The sequence below is a fragment of the Macroventuria anomochaeta genome (assembly GCF_010093625.1).
Source record: "Macroventuria anomochaeta strain CBS 525.71 unplaced genomic scaffold BU25scaffold_2, whole genome shotgun sequence".
Taxonomy (NCBI): Eukaryota; Fungi; Ascomycota; class Dothideomycetes; order Pleosporales; family Didymellaceae; genus Macroventuria; species Macroventuria anomochaeta.
Window position 1 is genome coordinate 995979 of NW_022985363.1, and position 17395 is coordinate 1013373.

Here is a 17395-nt window from a genome sequence, read left to right on the forward strand (position 1 = left end):
CTGTCGCGAGATGCTGAGGCGACCAGCTGTCCGTCTCGCGAGACCACCACCGCCTCGACATAGTCTGAATGGCCCTCCAGCACGCTGCGACACGCGTCCCAGTCTGCCTCTCTGCCCGACAGTATCTCCACTGCTAGTATGGCCTGATTCACAAACGTTTTCCGGACAATGCTCGTCTCTGGTGCGAAGACAAGCGCTGACGAGTACACCTGTAGGGGTGCCTCTGCTACAATCGAACAGAACCGCAACACAAATCGGTTTGCATCGCGAAGGAAGCTTGCACAGGCGCTTGCAGATGGCTACATCGGAGATTAGTATATGTAGTGAATGCATTTTCATGTGTAACTCCTTACCCCCACGAGCGCCTGCAGTCTTGTCAACAAGCGCACGCACTGGCTTGTCTCCCCCATAAGACTCATGGCTTCAAGCCAGTGCAGAAAGTGCGTCTGGAGAAAATCTTGCACTTCGTCTGCGTCTGCGTCTGCGATGCTGTGCTGGCTGCGCTCGAGATGCTCGACCCAGTAGCGGCATGAATACTGCAGCTCGGGTGAAAGGTTGCTACTAACTGATCCTGCATCGATCTCACCTTTTAAGGTCCCAGGTCCTGAGAGACTGCACATGTCCTGCCGAAGGCCGTTAGGCGCAGACATGAGCTCGAGGCAGCGAGATGCCAGCGTCTTATGTATGCCTTTCTCATCTACCCAAAAGTTGTCCTCACCGCATCTCCTCCTATCGAGCAGAAAGTCACGAAACGAAGGATGGTGCAGACGGAGCGGTCGTCTCGCGTCTCCTGGGATGTTGAGTATAGCATGCAGATTCTGCAGCATCTGGTCTACCTTATGCTTTGGTATGAGGAGGAGTGCACTCAGGGATCCGACAGAGAGTGGAGAAATCAATGCTACAATGCTTCCCAGTATAAGTCGCAGCATGTTGTAGTACATGGTCATCTCTTGCGCATTGTATCCGGGGCGAATCGAGGTCTGTAGCACTGTGACATACATCTTGTTGAGCTGTTCTTCTGGCGCGACTGGATCACTAGAAGCACTGCCTGCAAGAAGTATGCGAAGCCTCTCATCAGCGAACAGCCCTTCACGGACAAAGTGACAGGCAGTTGCCGCCCAGATGAACAGACCGCTTGCACTCTGCACTAACAGTCTGATCACTTCTGCGCCCGGCCAGTCGGCAGCCTGATAGCACTCTTTGGCAATGATTCTGAGGTGATGCTCGAGGAAAAGGCCTACGTCGTGGTCGACGATTGACGGCGAGATGTCGTGTAGCACAACATCCTTGTGCTCCGCATCCGCCATCTGCCCGAACCCGTGCCGGATTGGCACTTCTGGCCGGCTTGTCAGGAACACCCGCAGCTGGACACCTGTCAACGACCGCGCCTCGGCCAGCAGCTGCACGATGATGCGGATATTGTCGTCGCTGTCACACTCGTCCAGCGCATCAACGACTACGACATATGGCCCGGGCTCGTGCAGCTTCGACAGCGGGCGGCAGACGAGCTGCTGCCACTGATCGCGGAGCGACTGGCTGACGATGTTGCTGCGCTCTGCAAGAGCGTCGCAGATGTGCTGTCGCGATGCTGGCAAGCTGTGCGTAAGCTGCACCGCGATGCTCGTCACGAACTTGCCCGCATGGCTAACGTCGCCGCCGCCGCGCGAGAAGAAGAAGCTGGCTGCAAGACGCTGCCTGTCGTGGTACCTACGTGCGACGGTCCGGGCGATGGTCGACTTGCCTGTGCCCGCCAGGCCGCTCAGCCAGAAGATGCACCGCTCATCTGGCCCGTCTGCCCAGCTGTATATCTCGGACAGGAGGTCGACACGCGTGTCGGATAGGCAGGCAGGCTCGTGCTGTTTAGCGTACGAGTTGAAGGGCGCGTCTTCGGCGTGCGGTAGACGACCGAGGCTGTTCTCGAGCCCTAGTGTCGAGGTGTTTGCTTAGCGTCCCGCTTTCACTTACGGGTTTGACGGCCCTCGGGCGGTCCCGCAACGTACCAGGCTGGAGATGGAACTCGACAGGGCCGTTGATGGTGTGAGCCTGGAGGCTGGAGCGCGCGTCGCCGAAGACTGTCGTGGATGCTGTAGAGGCCATGGCATCGCTGCAGCAGCAGAGCATGCATCAGCGATGGTGTGTCTACGGTGATGGTGTCTGTGGCGCAGCGCCTGCTAGGCCTCACTCAGCCTGGCGACCTCGAGCAGTCGGCGTGACTGGCTTATGCTTCTGCAGCAAATGAACAGCTACCAACGCTTGAAGCATGTGCGCGATCTAACCCTCATCTTGCTAACCTCGACCTTGCAGATGTATATGGTGATAATCATGCGCTTGCGTGTACATGTAGTTCTTGTGTCCGCGAGTGTAGGATTGTCGACAGCAGATTATTACATCTAGTGCATAGAAGATGGTAAGGTGTAGTGGAAGCAAGAAGCGTTCGAGGTGGAAGTATCGGTGGTTTTGTTCGGCGCGGGCGGCTGTTCGAACCGTAGGGAGAGAGGTTAGCAGTTTTGCACGCAACCCCCCCCCCCCAATCGCAAAACCACAGGCAAAGGATTCGCCTTGCTGAAAAGGATCGAACTACGACTTTGATGATTGTAGACTCGGAACTTGGGCTGTCAAGCCCGCTTCAACTTTCTCATATCAATTGTAACATGTCTAGTACATGGCCCTTGAACACACCTAGTCGCTAATGCACCCTCTTCTCTGAGTCTAATCGTACACCACTCTTACTCACGCGCTTACCCCTCAAACACCCCATGATTGAGCTCGACTCCAAAATCCTTCGCCATCGTCTTCATCTGCTCCTCGAGAATATCTTCCAACCCCCTCTCCGCGCCAAACGCCTGCTTAATCCGACTCCACCAAAACACTCCGTCACTCAACAACAGCACAATCCTGAACCTCACATGCTGAACCCAGTTCTTCCACCTCTCGCTGGCGCTCAATTCCTTACTCTCCGCCAACGCCCGACTCGCCCACATACCCGTGATCTTCACCCTGTTCACCGGGCTGCCTAGGAACTGATTGTTGCCCTGAACAATCCTTAGGTTGCGGCCAATAAAGATGAGTTCCTGCGGCCACTTCTTGTCGTCCCCGAGAATCGACTTGATAGCGTCGCGCCCCTTGACTTGCATATCGTACGCGCGCTCCGCTGCATCTTTGCCATGCACACCCTTCTTAATCTCCTCGATGACTCTCTTATCGCCTCCCTGATACGGACGCATCAGCGTTGCGGAAGCGAAGATGTCGGGGTTGTTCACGCCCCAGGAGGTCACGATGTCGGCGATCGTAGCGTTGTCGAATGCGAGCAGTGATTTCCAGAAGAGAGCGTATTGGTGCCGGAATTCGGGGTTCATGCGGATGTACAGACCATGGTCGATGAGCACGATCTCAGGTTGGCCAGAGGGCAGACGGCGGACAAATATGTTGCCCGGGTGAGGGTCGCAGTGCACCAGGCCCCAGAGGAACATTTGTGCGCTGAAGAGGTCGACGATGGTGTTCATTGTCGTTTTCAGGCTGACTCCAAGACCGCCGCGCCCGTCTTTGCCCTTCCAAGCTTTGCGGCTGGGCTTGATGATCTCGTTCTTGGGCGCGTCGGCAGGGACGTCGGCGTCGTAAGCGGCACCGGATGGGATGGGAGGGAGTTGGACACCTCCTGCGCCGGGAGACCCGCGTCGCCAGCCGCCACGCCATTTGTTGGTGATGCCTTCCTTGTCCCAGAGGCGCACGCCTTCGATCCATTCAGCCGTCATGACGCGCTTGCTGGAGAGCTCTCGGTAGACTTGCGGGATGTAGACTCTGCCGTTGAGGCGCGGTTCGCCAGCGACGAGACCCCGCATCTCCTCGCCGTTATCTGCTTCATTCTCGAAGTCGGTTTCGAGCATCAGCCGCTCGGAGATGTAGGGTACGAGGGTGTAGACGGGGATGCCGAACCACCATGTGTATACTTTGGCGACGACCTTGAAGGCCCAGAGATCCCAGCCGACTTGTGATGCGATCTCGCGCTTCTGGATCTTGATGGCGACTTCCCGCCCGTCTGCTAGGCGCGCCCAGTGTACCTGCGCAACACTCGCACTTGCCCGCGCAGTCTTCTCCATAACACCTTTGCCCATGCCGCCTTGATCGGGTGAAAAGCTCACGCCGAACACTTCCTCAACGCTCTTGCCGAAGTCCTCTTTTACCACCTTTTCAACCTCCCACCATTCGTTCTGCGGCGCATCGTCGAACATCTTCGCAAACATCGTTTGGAACGACGGGGGCAGAATGGCACTCTGCATGGCGATCGCCTGGCCAATCTTCAGATACAGACCGCCATTGTACCGCAGCAGGTTGAAGATGCGCTCCGCGTTACGGTTGTGCACGTCTTCAATGCTGTTCGCGAAAGGCGGGTGGGCGCGGAAGTTGACCTTGTAATCGAGGCCAATCACAAGGCCAGTCTTGAATGTGCGGAGGGATCTCGTCAAGGATGAAGCGTAGAATTGCCTGTCAATGGCGTAGCCGACACCAACGAGCGCGGAGACGACGGCGAGGCGGCGCACCCATTTTCGCTTTGTGAACGGCGGCTTGACTTTTCGTATCCGCGGTTTAGGTAGATCGGCGGGATTTGGAGGGCGCAGTGGCTCCCATGCTTGCGATTGTATGCGGCGCACGAGGGCAGTTCGAGGGGATTGTGTAGAGGCGAAGGGTAAGCGTGCTAGCTGCGAGGCGACATTGTGTGCGGGTGCTCGTCGCAGAGCGAGCAGGCCATGTATCATGGCTGTCGCGGGTACGTGAAAGGCGAAGAATGTAGTGCGATGTTGTCTGGCGGAAGCATGTTGAAGCTGAAGGCAACTATCTTTCTTTCGTCATCGGAAGTCATGACGGCATGCTGAGCAGGGTCTTCGTCCGTGCGTGTTTGCGGCTTGCCGACTACCGACGCGGATGGATCCATGTCACCGCCCCGTCCCATGTGCAGTAGATACATGTTGACACCGAATCTGCTTGTCCTTCGAGGTCGAGACTGTGTGTCTATGCACACACTGACTGTGCTTTTCCTTTTCCAGAGTGGCGTAGTTGCCAAATCATAGCACGCTTGCCATTGGCTTGCCGACCCGGCCCTGCACGTGCTTCGGACACCTGACGTCCTCCATGAGCTTGTTGCAGACTCAAAGGCTGGCGATAGAGGTACCGAGGCATGCGGTGGCCGCGCACGGCATAACACTGGAAGAATGCACGGCCATCTCTCCAAAACCTGGGTTTGTAGGCCATGTCACGGCCGGGCGCTGCGATGCAGATTGTGCTGATGGCGACGAAGGGATCGTAGTCCGCGTGGGACGCGCTCTGTTAGAGTGTGAGGACATGCTCCGCACGCTCTTCACGACTGCTCCTCCTCCTCCTTCGCACTCATTCTTTCCACAGTCCTCAGATCGACACCCCACTGTGTCGCCAACTCCTCGACCTTGTCGTCCCACTTCTTCACTACAGGATGCTGCGCCGCGACTTCCCTGAACGTCGCTTCCCCATCCGCACCATGGACCTCCCACTTCCATATACCCTCCTCATCAACCCAGGTCTGACCCAGTAGCTGCTCAATCGCAAGCTCCTTCTGCGCTTCCCCGTACAACTTGCAGACCTCGTCGTGGGTGGTTTCATTGTGTCCCTTCCACGCGCCTACGAAGCCTCGCAGTACGCCCAAGACGTAGCCGACGCGTAATCCCAAGTCTGCACCCAGCGCGTACCCTTCGTCGAAGCCTTCTTGCACATATTGTCCCTTTGCGGAGGCTAGGCCTTCGCGGTAGGCGTCGGCATCGAGGGCGCGCTGGCGCGAAGGCAGATCAGACAGCATCTCGTGCGTGCGATCGGAGGCTTGTGCATCGAGAAACGGTGAGGTAGGCGCAGAGCCGTAGATATCATCGAGTGCGGATCCGTAGGGGGGTGTTGGAGGCGCATGGCCCGCTGCAAGCTGGGTCGGACCCAGGGGAGGGGTAATGTCGCCTGTTATGTTCATGATAGTGGATACACGATAGATTGAGACAAGGTTTGGCAAATGTGCTTCTGCGACTGAATTCCTATGGGAACATTTTGGAGGTGGGGGAGACGGCGGGACAGGTGGGGCACCGGCGGGCTCGGGGGTTCGAGCTTGATCGAGTGTGGATAATCAACTGTGTCCAACATCTTCAGCTGCCCCATCCCATGAATATCCAGGAAATCTCTAAAGTCAAGTGTGGCAGAAGACCCATTGCTTTCATCATTTTTCACCGTCATTGTTTGATTACTGTTGGTCCAGGACTGTCGTTCCGCTGGGCGTAGTTGTCAACAATCATATCAAGTCGAACCCTCTCTTCACATGCTTACCCAAAACAGTAGGGGTTAAGCCTATACAAGTAACTGCTAGGCTCGAACAGGTAATCAATCAAGTCAAGCTGAGCTCTCTGTGCCCCACTTAATTGATTGTCGACAATTATGCCGCTGGGGACTATGTTGCTTACAGCACGATGCACGCGTCCCAGCCGTGGGTTTACCACTCTGGACAGATTGGATAACATCTTGTGCGAATTCAAATCCTCCTTTTGAGTTCAGGGCGGCTGGGTTTCTCATCATCGACCGGAGATATGCCGCCGAACTACAACTGCTGGAGGCTGAGCAGTCAGGCTGTACTTAGGCGTGCCTCCAGACTTCTGTTCGCCATTCTTGTCTTCACCGCCATCTGTATATCAAAATCCTCGATACGCATGTGTTTGAAGGATGTCGTCTCGACATATGCTATTGACGCAGAGTAGGCTATGTCTGTAGCCTTCAAGACCGCAGCTGGTGCGTTTGCCGTTGTCGGGGTTGATGACGTAGCTGTGCGGACCGGTCGCCAGATATACAGCTTTCTCCTGAGGTCGCCGACGCTCCAGATTGCATCGATAGGTTACGTGCAAGCATCCACGACACACTCCTATTGTCTCAAGTTTCACGGCAATGCCTAGGAAACTTCAAGGCCCGCAGACCTTCATCGGGCGCCAGCGATGGCATGCTCTCGCTCGAAGCGGCGATGAAAATGCTCAACCGCGAACTACAGAGCCTCAAAGTCCTGACCGCCAAATTCAAATGGACAAGAGCCTGGAGTAGGGTGAAGTATGTACTGAGGTGGAGGAAGTGTCAGGCGTCCCTGCTCCGCCTCTGCGTTTCCGGATGAGTTTGCGGCCCATTGGGGGCATTCCTCTTCTTCTGGGAGGCACAGGCGAGCGTAGGCCGCACAATTGTCGAGAAATGATTCTCCCACGACCGGACCAGACTGACTGGTTGCGGCATGATCCGGAGATAGTTGTGATGACATTGTCACCTGCTTCGTTATTGAGTCCACAGTATGCTGCTGGACCAACCTTCAAACTCTGAGCAATGAGCCACAAGCTGCAGGCTTCGATGTCCCTACGATCAATCTCGTAGGGTCCGAGAAGGACCGTTAGCTCTTGTGCTAAGGCGACTTCTTGTACACACTAAACGCCTTCGAACCAGGGACTAGAGAAGACCACATCCACAGCCACCAGATGTTGGACAAATCTCACTCACGCATCGTAGCGTCCAAATTTACTGTTTTGAGCAATTCTCGTTGCGTGTCGATTGCAGCAGTCATGGGAGTGAAAACCAACAGCCGAGTCTGTGCACAACCTGTGCTGAGCACGGTTCAGACCAAAGCAGTCAGTACGATATGCGGAATTCGTCTATTACAAGCTCTAACAGCCCATCTACGTGTTTTATACTATGCCAGATCTACTGATGCATCACCGCGAATCTAAAAACGCTTTTCGAACAAAGGACAGTTTAATCTACTCAACCCTCTTCTTGCCCTCCTCCAAGCCCAGCAGCCTGGCATCGCTCTTGCCTCGCTCGTGCTTTGTGCCCACCAGCGAGCCGACGACCGGGTTGTGCGAGACCTTGGTTAGGCTTGATTGGTAGGCTTCGATCTGGTGTGGTAGGCGATTGAGTTTGGGCCAGTTGACCTGTATGTTATTAGTATGCGTGAAAGCTTGGAGAGAAGGGTGAGGTAAGCACTTACATATAGAGTACCATTAGTCCACATGAAGTTCAAGCAAGCGCCTGCGGTCGCAAGACTGAGAACAAGGAGAAGACGCAGCGGCCAAACAGCTGCGTCAGGCGCTCGTCGAGTGAAGCTGCCAACGAAGATGAAGAAGATGCTTGCAGCGAGGATATAGGGTATCGACTGAATGAAGATGGGTCTTCGGTCGGCGAACAGAAGCTGACCACCAATAGCAGAGTCGCTAGGCAGGTAGTTGCCCAAGAACAGATCGAAAGCGTCCTGCCTCGGTCCGTCACTGAAGTTGTTAAGACAGTATCGTGTAATGGAGTTGTTGAGATCCTGGAGCGCACCGCCCTTGGTTCGAACACCAAGACGCGTGAAATCAGTTTTGAGCGCTCCAGTGCCGGAGTAAGACTTGGAGACGACATCTGCGTTGTCGGCCCAAACATTGCGGAACAGGAACTCAAAAGCCTTGTCCTCTTCTGCACTCTCGCCTTCGCGCATCAGGCCAAGGTCGATGAGCATGCGCGACAAAATGTACCGTCCGATCATGCTCTGCACAACGTTCGTACGGTCAAGGCAGTCCATGCAGTTCGTGCGAACAACAGCAGTCTGGTGGCGCCTGACCTCAACACGGCTGCCATCTCCAGGCATGTCGACAGCCCGGAAGTAGCCGTGCTTCAACACGTGTGGCTCCAGCTGATCCATCAACAGCTTCGCTCGGTCCCAGCGCAGACCCTTGGTCTCGCTGTGGAAGTCGAAGTAGATGTAGTGAAGGCGGTCCCAGATCGTCTGGGCATTTGCAGGCTCGACAATGTGGAACTTCTCATCAGTGATCCTGTCACCTTCCACGTTCTCGTTTGGTGAGGTCAACAAGAAGTTGACCATCTCCTCGTATGCCTCCTTGACTCGCTGCTCGCGGCCCTTCTGATTCACCAGGTTGACCATCCAGTTGTCGCCGTACAGCCTGATCTGCTCAGCGAAATGCTTCTTCGCAGCAGGAATCGCAGACTCAACGCCGCGAACTTGCAACTTCGGCGTGTACTTCAGGGTGTTAATCTCAGCCCAGTAAACAGGCACACTGCCTCGAGTCTGGACGTATGCAAGGACCTGCGTCTCTTTGCCAGGGAGCGCGCCAGCTGTGCCGTTTTGGTTCGACCCAAAGCCTCCAGGTCCACCTGACGCGCTGTCGTTGAGGATGATGGCCTGCTCTGTCTCGTTGAAGTTGGACACGTTGCCGTTCTCGTCGATACCACGCGAGAAGTATCGTGTTCCTGCCTTGAGTCGCGACCTTCGTGTGATGAGGATGAAGGTGAGTGGTGTGCCCTTGATCGAGGTGTTCTTGATCTCCATCATGCCGTACATGACGGGCAAGATGTAGGGGTCGACGTCCGGCGACTGACCGCTCGAGTGCCTTCCATAGCCAGTGCTCAATCCTCCACGAAAGTCGATCAGGTCGCTAGATACGAAGCGGTTCCAGAAGAAGCGGTCGTCTGCGCGCTTCCATAGCGGTGTCGAGGGGTCGAGGTGAGCTTGTCGCTGAAAGCTGTTGGTGATGTCGAAGGAATAGGAGAAGAACAATGGCGATGTCTTGATCAGCGTCTTAAGCAGAGACAGGTAGTTGTCCTCGTCAGGGTCGTGCAGCGGTCGTTCGCGTAGCGGCAGGAATTCAGTAGCAACGACCTTGTAGATCATGTGGCCCTTTATCCTGCCCATAGGCTGGGCCTTGGTGATCACGATAATGTACTTGTCTTGACATGCATCAGCTTGGCTGCTTATAGGAGCTTCGAGGGGTATCTACCCAGTCGCAACTTGATGGTACCAAGGATACCAGCAACGCTAGACACCCGTTTCGATCCCAGAAGCTTGCCATCGTGCAAGCGAATATCACCTGAAGGTCGGTCTACAACTAATGTCGGTGCAGTGGGCGAAGACGGGGAGGAGAAGGCGTAGTGCGAGGGGGATGAGTGCACGTTGATGTCGCGGTACGGCAGAACGGCGCCCATGGCGACGGTTGCTTGAGCAGTCTGTACTGTACAGAAGGCTGCAATGTCGGTACGGTCGAGTTAACGTTCCGGCGTGGGGATTCAAGTGTGGCGCTCTCTATGGGCGTTGGCGCAATGTTCCCTCAACTGCAGCCACGAAGCGTTTCGTCATGGTCCGCCAGGGTCCGTCGCCAAGCAATTGCAACCCCGTCAGGGCAACGACCTTCATCGCTCTTGCACGTTCAACAACACAGCTGACAGACCCGCCCGCACCACCGCCCTCGCTCCCCGCATCTCTACCAAACCCGCCACCCTTCGCTACCACACATCGACTACCGACCACGATCTGGTAGCGCGACGCCAACTTTAGCCCGTCATGTCGCAGAGAGTACAGCAAGGTGGACGCCCTGGCGGTTCCAGGTTCGCACAGTTCAAGCTGGTGCTGCTTGGTATGTCCATGTATCCGTGTGTTGCCGTACTTGTATGTCACTAACAATGCGCAGGTGAATCTGCTGTCGGAAAGGTTCGCAGCCCTATCAAGGCAGCCATGGTACGAGCTAACATACGTGCAGTCGTCGCTGGTATTGCGCTTTGTAAAGGTAAGTCTGCTAAAAGGTATGACCTGATCATTACTGACATGGCGATAGGACCAATTCGACGACTACAGAGAATCGACTATCGGCGCCGCCTTCCTCACCCAGACCATCGCCCTCGACGAGAACACAACAGTAAAGTTTGAGATCTGGGATACTGCCGGCCAGGAGCGCTACAAGTCGCTGGCGCCCATGTACTACAGGAACGCAAACTGCGCTGTCGTCGTCTACGATATCACACAAGCGGTACGCAACGCCTGAGGCATTTGTTCTGGGCAGCTGTTAACGTCACGCAGGCCTCGCTCGATAAGGCGAAAGCATGGGTCAAGGAGCTCCAGCGTCAGGCAAACGAGAACATCATCATCGCCCTTGCTGGTAACAAGCTCGATTTGGTTACCGAGTCCCCCGACAAGCGCGCCATCTCCACCGCCGATGCCGAGCAGTACGCCCGCGAAGCCGGCCTTCTTTTCTTCGAAACATCCGCCAAGACGAGCGAGAACGTACGCGAACTCTTCACCGCCATTGCAAAGAAGCTGCCGCTCGACCAGGCCGGCCCACGGAACCTGAGGCCCGGGCAGCAAAGACAGGGCGTCAACCTCAGGCCGGAGGCGAACCAGACACAGGGACCTGCTGGCTGCAACTGTTAGTGCGAGGTGTTGGTCATTTGATTTGTAGGTATAGCGCTCGTTATGCGACATTCAACAAGGAGCGATACCACGCAGTTGCTCTTTCCTCGTATCAGTCAGTCTGATCTTCACTTGTAGGGTACATTTGGAACCTGGCGTTCCGGCTTTGCTATGCGTTAAGAGATGAGCTCCGGGGCCACCTGACAATTTTAATTATAATGATTTCGTTGCCTCTTTCTATGTTTGTACAGTCAATCCCCTTGCGCCTGAATTCCCACGCTGTTGTCATCCGCGTTTGCAAAGCACACCGTATACCTAATGTTTCGATCTGTTGTACATCCAAAAGCCTTTTTGTCTCTTGTCTCAGCCCACAGCTTGCCTCCAAGTAAACATCCAACTCTCTGGCTTCTCATAAAGCTTCCCCATCTCGCTTACCGTCACATTCCCCTCCTTGTCATTCTCATCCACCTTCTCAGCCCAGGTAGCCGGCTCGCTCGCCATCGTCTTCAAATACATCTTCCCATACCTCCAATGGCGCATGATATCCACGCTTGTCAAGTTCTCGCCAAACTTGAAACTCGACCCCTCGTTCTTGTTCGCGGCGCCGCTGACGGGCATGCACGCTGACCAGGTGTTGGGGTCGCATAGCTTGCCCTTGGTGTGCGCCACGCATTGTGTTGTCCAGCGCCGCGCAGGGACGGGGTGCATCAAAATGATGTTGAACATGGTGCGGGAGAAGTCGCCTGAGTGCGGGGGCGAGGGCATAAAGGCTTCGAAGGCGGTCACCATGAAGTATTGGTCCCGCGGATATGGGCCATTGGGGGTCAGGTTGATAGGCTCTGCGGCGCGGACGTCCAATGTGGTGGAGCTGAGCGTGCTCAGGACGTCCGCGGAGGAGCCGCAGAGAGCGAGAGGCAGGAGAGCTAAAATGGCGGTGGCGAGTTGGAACGCATGGTGGTGTTTGTTGTGGTGTTTGTAGTACTCGCAAGGCTGGGAGGGATCGATGAGAGAAGCTTGATGGGCGTTGAAGGCGCCGCCAGGTTCTGCTTCTTATGCTGCAGGCCCTGCTGCTTCGCCACGGAACGGTTTAGTAGCTGAAGGCTGTACGTGTAATGCGTTGAGGTCGACTTGGTCAGTGGCTGTCAGTGGCTGAGAAACTATATATGCACTCGTGTTGCCTGGCAAGGGTCTCCGCGATAGATACGGCAGTAGATGAGAGCATGTGCGTCGCTCTCAGACCACGTGAGTGCCTGAATATGGGCTGACTCTCATTTGTACCTGAGATCCCCATGGGTTCGTACCTGCTTCGTCTTCGAGAACATGATCTACGGGACAGCCGCGTCGAACATGGCCTGTGACTATGCAGTACGTGCAAAAAAGGTTGCAGTCTCCCATGGTACCCCTAACAACTGGGTCTGGGGTCACACGAGAACCGACGCGATGTTCACGAAAACCGGTACCGTGTCCCTGGGCCACGTGTTGGCCATGCAAGGTACCTGCCCAGGTGAGGCTGACACAGACGTGATTGCCTGTTCTGCGAAGCGTCGGGGTACATGTGTGTCGTTCACGGATGTGACCGGGCGGTATATGGGGATCCTGATGGTCGGTGTCCTCAGTGACTGAGACTTCGTTTACCCGCTTTGCTATGGTGACGCAGTGTACGTTGCCTTGCGTACGCCTGACCCCGTAGAAGACCAATTTTGTGACAGAGGTAAACATCCTGTAGCCTCTAACGACCCTGTGTCGGGCTTCATTGCTCGAGCTGTATATGCAGTGCAACGGGGGTGATTCTCAGGAGCTCGCACGTGGTCTATGCAAGGTATCAGTACCAAAGTGGAGGGACTACCTCTTCGGAAGACAAGGCAGGTACCTGTATAGTGTTTGGCATGACACACATATCGGGTTCCTGCGCTATAGTGTCTTGGGACATGATGGGATTCATCGTTCGATTGTGTTAGCGTATTGGAAGCTGTGCGAGCTCGAGCTTGCTGATGTGTCAGAGTTCAGGGAAAAACTGTACGCAAAGGAACAAGTTGAAGATTGTACTGAGGTTGTATTGAGTGAAGCTACGAACAGTATATATAGGTGAGTAGCTGTAAACAACGCTAGTGTGACGTGGCAGTCACTCTCATGGAGGTGAGGTACGACAGGCAGGAGCACCCCAAATCGTGACATGATGCGGCGACGTGCATACCCCGTCTTCGTGATCTTGCACGAGCTCGTGATGTCTGATGCATGATCGTCTATCGAATCTAATGTTACGAAAGCCACGTCGATACTCTAAGGTTGGATGTATCGTACAGTCACAATGCGGAACCAGAGTCGCTTCAAGGAAAGGCTTGACGTCATCGCCCGACTTCAAAACAAAAGTCTCAGAAGCAATACCACCAGGATGCCGGAACATCATAACAAAAGCCCCTCCCGTCATTTGGGGTCTTCCAAGACTGGCATAATGTAGTCTTTCACCCCCTTAAATCACCCAGAAGACGCAATATGCAGCATCTGCAAAGAAGTATGCGTCGCCAATGACTTTGCGCCTGTCCTCAAGGTCCTCGCCTGCCCCAAGTTTTACTTCCACTCCGAGTGCATCGTAGCCTGGTTCAAATCTACAGATCAACAACGAGGTACGTGTCCCAACGACCGTCGAGGGCTACTCGAACCAGATCCGATCGTTCGTCCTCCACCAGGCGAGGTCCGTCGCCTTATTGGACTGGGTTCTGCACCACTACGGCTGTCGGAGGAGATCAATCGCATAGACCCGTGCATCGCCACGACCATGGAGAATATGCGCGTGCTAGAGCGGCAACTAAAGTCACTCGCTACACAAGGCACTCCTATAATCTCTGTATGGGAGTCTGAGCTACGGCATACAATCGAGTCGAATCTCCGTATCATACGTAGGTATAATCGCACTCCTATGCTCGCTCGTTCGCTCATTATTCGACTTAGTCGGACCATGGTGTACTCCGAGCCCAAATTGCGACAGTTGGAAGATCGGTATGTTGCCGCTGTTACATCAATTCTTGTCGCCCGGCACAAGCAACTGGCAGTATGGGTACAAGTCATCCTCGAGTGTCTACGGGTAAGTCCTGGCAACTTCAAGCCATGCACATGGTGTTTCATCCGGGACATAAAATCTCTGCTTCGTCGTCCTCCTACTGGTCAGGCATACAAAGATTTGCGACAGCTGTCACAGGCTTTGTTGATTAAGGTTCTAACTCTTTCAGTTCACTACGACGTTGTCCTTCGTGAAGAAAATACCGCGATACAAGGAAGCATTTTAGCTACCTTCTTGTTAGAGTACGCACTACACGCATCGTATAGCGATACATGCCTGGAACACCCTGGGGAATCACCATCGGCAGCTCCAATTTCTCCTGTAGAGCACGTTACATATCGCCGTTGAGCTTTCGATCGAGCTTGTAAGTAGTTTCGTTACCACAGTTACTGGTAAGCTCGGTGAAATCTGCCTTAGAATAAATTTGAGAGAGTCTGCATAAGAACTGTGTACACAACGACACATCTGTCTTATACTCACCTGGATAGAAGGAACGCTCAATCGCTCGACGACATGAATAGCCACTAAGGTAATATCGGTGAACTGTTGCCGGTCATTGGTCCATTCGGTTCTACTTAATAGTCGCGCAAGGCTCAAAGCATCAAATAGCCCAGACAGAAAAGTGCCTCCCAGATGACCACAGGTGATTGAGTCTTTCGTCGAACTAACATGATGTCGCGAAGTCCTCGAAACGGGTGGAGCGACATCACGCGATTTTGACGTTATCCTGCCAGCGGTCCAGAGCTCGTATGTCGTGCGCAACCGGGTGTCCTTACACAGTGTAGACTAAACACCGAACAGGAAGGTAGGTGGCCTGAATATGTACTCCACGTCGTCTGTCCGTGTCCTCGGATAAAGTACCTGCAGCAGAGCAGAGGCGAAAGTGGAGTGCAATATTAAGCCGGCGCTAGGACGGACTAGCGCCCAAAAGAGCAGGTGCAAAGCTTGAACACTCTTCATGACGATAACCAAGCCCCGACCAAGCATGTCATTGCCACTAAGAGTATGCGTTCAAGCTTCCATCCGAGAGCTTGGTTGTTCTTGGAAGGTGTGATTGTAGGGTAATCTCCTTCGGCCGTTCCTACAGCAATGCTCGTCACGGAGGGGTTGAGGGCCCGGAAGTACGCTATGGACCCATGATCTTCGAGAGATAAATACTGGTTGAACCCCCTTCGAGAGTTGGTGTGCGTCTGTCAATTTTGTACGCGACCCTTATCGTCCATCATGCAGATCAAGTCCGCTTTCGTGGCTGCGGCCATCCTTGCCTTCTGTGACGCGCTTGCGACTCCCATCCGCGCACGCTCGCCGTACGTTGTGAAGGAGACTCACTTCGTGCCTAAGGAGTGGCAGAAGCAGGATCGTGCCCATGGTGGGAAGACGATCTCGCTCCAGATTGGTCTGAAGCAGGGCCGATTTGAGGAGCTTGACCGTCACCTTCACGAGGGTAAGAACACTCAATGAAGCATGCTGGGATTATCTTAATACTAACTCTGACCAGTCTCTGATCCTGACCATGCTCGCTATGGTCAGCACCTGAGCGCCGAGGAGGTCGATGAGCTCGTTGCACCCACATCGCAGACACACGACCTTGTGCACGAGTGGCTCCAGGAGAACAGCATTGAGATTGAAAACCTGAGCTACAGCACCGCCAAGGACTGGATCACCGTTCATCTGCCAATTGAGTCGGTTGAGAAACTCCTTGATACCGAGTACCACAACTACAAGCACCATGACGGCTCCGTTGTTGCGCGTGCCACATCCTGGTCGCTTCCTCGCCATCTGCACGATCACATTGATGCCATTCAGCCCACCACTTCGTTCTTCCGCGCGGAGAAGAACATCGCTACTTACTTCGAGGGTGGTGCTGAGATTCCTCAGGGCTACCAGGCTCCCTCCAACCAGACCATCGCCGCGGTCTGCAATGCAACCTCTGTCACTCCTCAGTGTTTCGAGACTCTCTACCAAACCAAGGGCTACAAGCCGAAGGCTCTCGACAAGAACAATGTCGCATTCAACAACTTCCTTGGCGAGGTTCCGATCCGCCCTGATGGAAAGCTCTTCTTGCAAAAGTTCCGCCCCGAGTCCGTTGCTCAGGCTGCAAACTTCAAGCAGATCTCCATCGACAACGGCCCAGTCCAGGACGGTCCTTTGACTGCCAACCAGACTGCCGAGGGCACGAGCCGAGAGGCTAACTTGGACTTCCAGGCTATTGCTGGTATCAACTACAATACACCTATCATCAGTTACTCGACTGGTGGCTCGCCCCCGTTCGTCCCGGACATCACCACCCCGACCAACACCAACGAGCCCTACCTTGTGTGGGTGAACTACTTGCTTTCGCAGAAGGACCTTCCCAAGATTGTTTCTACTTCATACGGTGACTCTGAGCAGACCGTTCCCCGCTCATACGCCGAGCGCGTCTGCAAGCAGTTCGCTCAAGCCGGTGCTCGCGGCACCACACTCTTCTTCTCCTCTGGTGACAGTGGTCTCGGTGGCACCGACAAGTGCTACTCCAACGACGGCAAGAACACCTACCGCTTCAACCCCAACTTTCCCGCCTCGTGCCCATACGTCACCGCCGTCGGCGCGACCATGAACTTCGCGCCTGAGGAGGCCGTTTACCGTGCTGGCCGTAACACTTCCACCGGTTACCGTGACTTCTATGCTGGTGGCTCCGGTTTCAGTAACTACTTCGACCGCCCCACATGGCAGGGTAACGCTGTCCCTCAGTACATCAAGGGTCTTGATGGCCTGTACGATGGTTTGTACAACAAGAAGGGTCGCGCGTACCCTGACCTTGCTGCTCAGGGTCTCTACTTCGCTTACTTCTGGAACGGCACCGAGGGCACCATCTCTGGTACTTCTGCCTCCACTCCTCTGACTGCTGGTATCTTCTCTCTCGTCAACGATGCCCTGATTGCTAGCGGCAAGCCTGTTCTTGGTTACATCAACCCCTGGCTCTACAAAAAGGGCTACAAGGGCCTGAACGATATCCTTAAGGGTACAAGCCACGGCTGCAACGTTGATGGTTTCCCCGTTACTGAGGGTTGGGACCCTGTCACCGGTTGGGGAACACCCAACTTCCCTAAGCTCCTGAAGGCCGTTGGCGCGAAGGTTCACTAGGAAGTCTG

The 17395-nt window shown here is 54.8% G+C and overlaps 8 protein-coding genes across 8 annotated transcripts in view; 3 read left to right on the forward strand and 5 right to left on the reverse strand.

Moving 5' to 3' along the window:
- BU25DRAFT_329647 (uncharacterized protein) overlaps positions 1 to 1910 on the reverse strand; it is a gene marked incomplete at both ends in the record, with an annotated part of 3709 nt that extends 1799 nt beyond the window's left edge. Inside the window, 2 exons of the mRNA XM_033702326.1 lie at positions 24 to 299; positions 354 to 1910. Of these exons, the coding sequence (XP_033567046.1) occupies positions 24 to 299; positions 354 to 1910 (1833 nt within the window). The remainder of the gene's footprint in view (positions 1 to 23; positions 300 to 353) is intronic.
- Positions 1911 to 2595: 685 nt separating this feature from the next.
- On the reverse strand, positions 2596 to 5075 carry BU25DRAFT_406167 (ABC1-domain-containing protein). The gene has a single exon (XM_033705205.1). The coding sequence runs from the start codon at positions 4752 to 4754 to the stop codon at positions 2739 to 2741; it is 2016 nt and encodes a 671-aa protein (XP_033567047.1). The 5' UTR covers positions 4755 to 5075; the 3' UTR covers positions 2596 to 2738.
- Positions 5076 to 5132: 57 nt separating this feature from the next.
- Positions 5133 to 6381, reverse strand: BU25DRAFT_406168 (uncharacterized protein). The gene is made up of 2 exons (XM_033705206.1): positions 5294 to 6381; positions 5133 to 5238 (listed from the first exon to the last, which is right to left on the reverse strand). Exon 1 carries the CDS (start codon positions 5984 to 5986, stop codon positions 5354 to 5356), a length of 633 nt encoding a protein of 210 aa, XP_033567048.1. The 5' UTR covers positions 5987 to 6381; the 3' UTR covers positions 5133 to 5238; positions 5294 to 5353.
- Positions 6382 to 7672: 1291 nt separating this feature from the next.
- Positions 7673 to 10114, reverse strand: BU25DRAFT_357707 (uncharacterized protein). The gene is made up of 3 exons (XM_033703577.1): positions 9804 to 10114; positions 8021 to 9753; positions 7673 to 7964 (listed from the first exon to the last, which is right to left on the reverse strand). The coding sequence occupies exons 1-3, from the start codon at positions 10006 to 10008 to the stop codon at positions 7791 to 7793; spliced, it is 2112 nt and encodes a 703-aa protein (XP_033567049.1). The 5' UTR covers positions 10009 to 10114; the 3' UTR covers positions 7673 to 7790.
- An 89-nt stretch (positions 10115 to 10203) lies between these two features.
- BU25DRAFT_84851 (ras-domain-containing protein) lies at positions 10204 to 11511 on the forward strand. Its single transcript, XM_033712165.1, has 5 exons — positions 10204 to 10436; positions 10491 to 10510; positions 10560 to 10586; positions 10635 to 10826; positions 10877 to 11511. Exons 1-5 carry the CDS (start codon positions 10364 to 10366, stop codon positions 11225 to 11227), a joined length of 663 nt encoding a protein of 220 aa, XP_033567050.1. The 5' UTR covers positions 10204 to 10363; the 3' UTR covers positions 11228 to 11511.
- A 58-nt stretch (positions 11512 to 11569) lies between these two features.
- On the reverse strand, positions 11570 to 12925 carry BU25DRAFT_417437 (uncharacterized protein; the record flags this gene model as incomplete). The annotated part of the gene is made up of 2 exons (XM_033707811.1): positions 11570 to 12219; positions 12508 to 12925. 2 exons carry the CDS (start codon positions 12923 to 12925, stop codon positions 11570 to 11572), a joined length of 1068 nt encoding a protein of 355 aa, XP_033567051.1.
- A 411-nt stretch (positions 12926 to 13336) lies between these two features.
- On the forward strand, positions 13337 to 14805 carry BU25DRAFT_444874 (uncharacterized protein; the record flags this gene model as incomplete). The annotated part of the gene is made up of 4 exons (XM_033709406.1): positions 13337 to 13342; positions 13665 to 14103; positions 14156 to 14288; positions 14434 to 14805. The coding sequence occupies 4 exons, from the start codon at positions 13337 to 13339 to the stop codon at positions 14456 to 14458; spliced, it is 603 nt and encodes a 200-aa protein (XP_033567052.1). The 3' UTR covers positions 14459 to 14805.
- Positions 14806 to 15488: 683 nt separating this feature from the next.
- BU25DRAFT_382736 (tripeptidyl-peptidase 1 precursor) lies at positions 15489 to 17387 on the forward strand (the record flags this gene model as incomplete). The annotated part of the gene is made up of 2 exons (XM_033704250.1): positions 15489 to 15708; positions 15763 to 17387. The coding sequence occupies 2 exons, from the start codon at positions 15489 to 15491 to the stop codon at positions 17385 to 17387; spliced, it is 1845 nt and encodes a 614-aa protein (XP_033567053.1).
- Between the last annotated feature and the right edge of the window lie 8 nt (positions 17388 to 17395).

Excerpts from the sequence above, each read along its gene's own strand:
- BU25DRAFT_406167 (XM_033705205.1), bottom strand. The coding sequence starts at position 4,754 with ATGATACATGGCCTGCTCGCTCTGCGACGAGCACCCGCACACAATGTC.
- BU25DRAFT_406168 (XM_033705206.1), bottom strand. The coding sequence starts at position 5,986 with ATGAACATAACAGGCGACATTACCCCTCCCCTGGGTCCGACCCAGCTT.
- BU25DRAFT_357707 (XM_033703577.1), bottom strand. The coding sequence starts at position 10,008 with ATGGGCGCCGTTCTGCCGTACCGCGACATCAACGTGCACTCATCCCCC. Across the intron at positions 9,754-9,803 it reads TACCATCAAGTTGCGACTGG|ACAAGTACATTATCGTGATC; the intron begins GTAGATACCCCT and ends ATGCATGTCAAG. Across the intron at positions 7,965-8,020 it reads GGACTAATGGTACTCTATAT|GTCAACTGGCCCAAACTCAA; the intron begins GTAAGTGCTTAC and ends AATAACATACAG.
- BU25DRAFT_84851 (XM_033712165.1), top strand. The coding sequence starts at position 10,364 with ATGTCGCAGAGAGTACAGCAAGGTGGACGCCCTGGCGGTTCCAGGTTC. Across the intron at positions 10,437-10,490 it reads GTTCAAGCTGGTGCTGCTTG|GTGAATCTGCTGTCGGAAAG; the intron begins GTATGTCCATGT and ends AACAATGCGCAG. Across the intron at positions 10,511-10,559 it reads GTGAATCTGCTGTCGGAAAG|TCGTCGCTGGTATTGCGCTT; the intron begins GTTCGCAGCCCT and ends ACATACGTGCAG.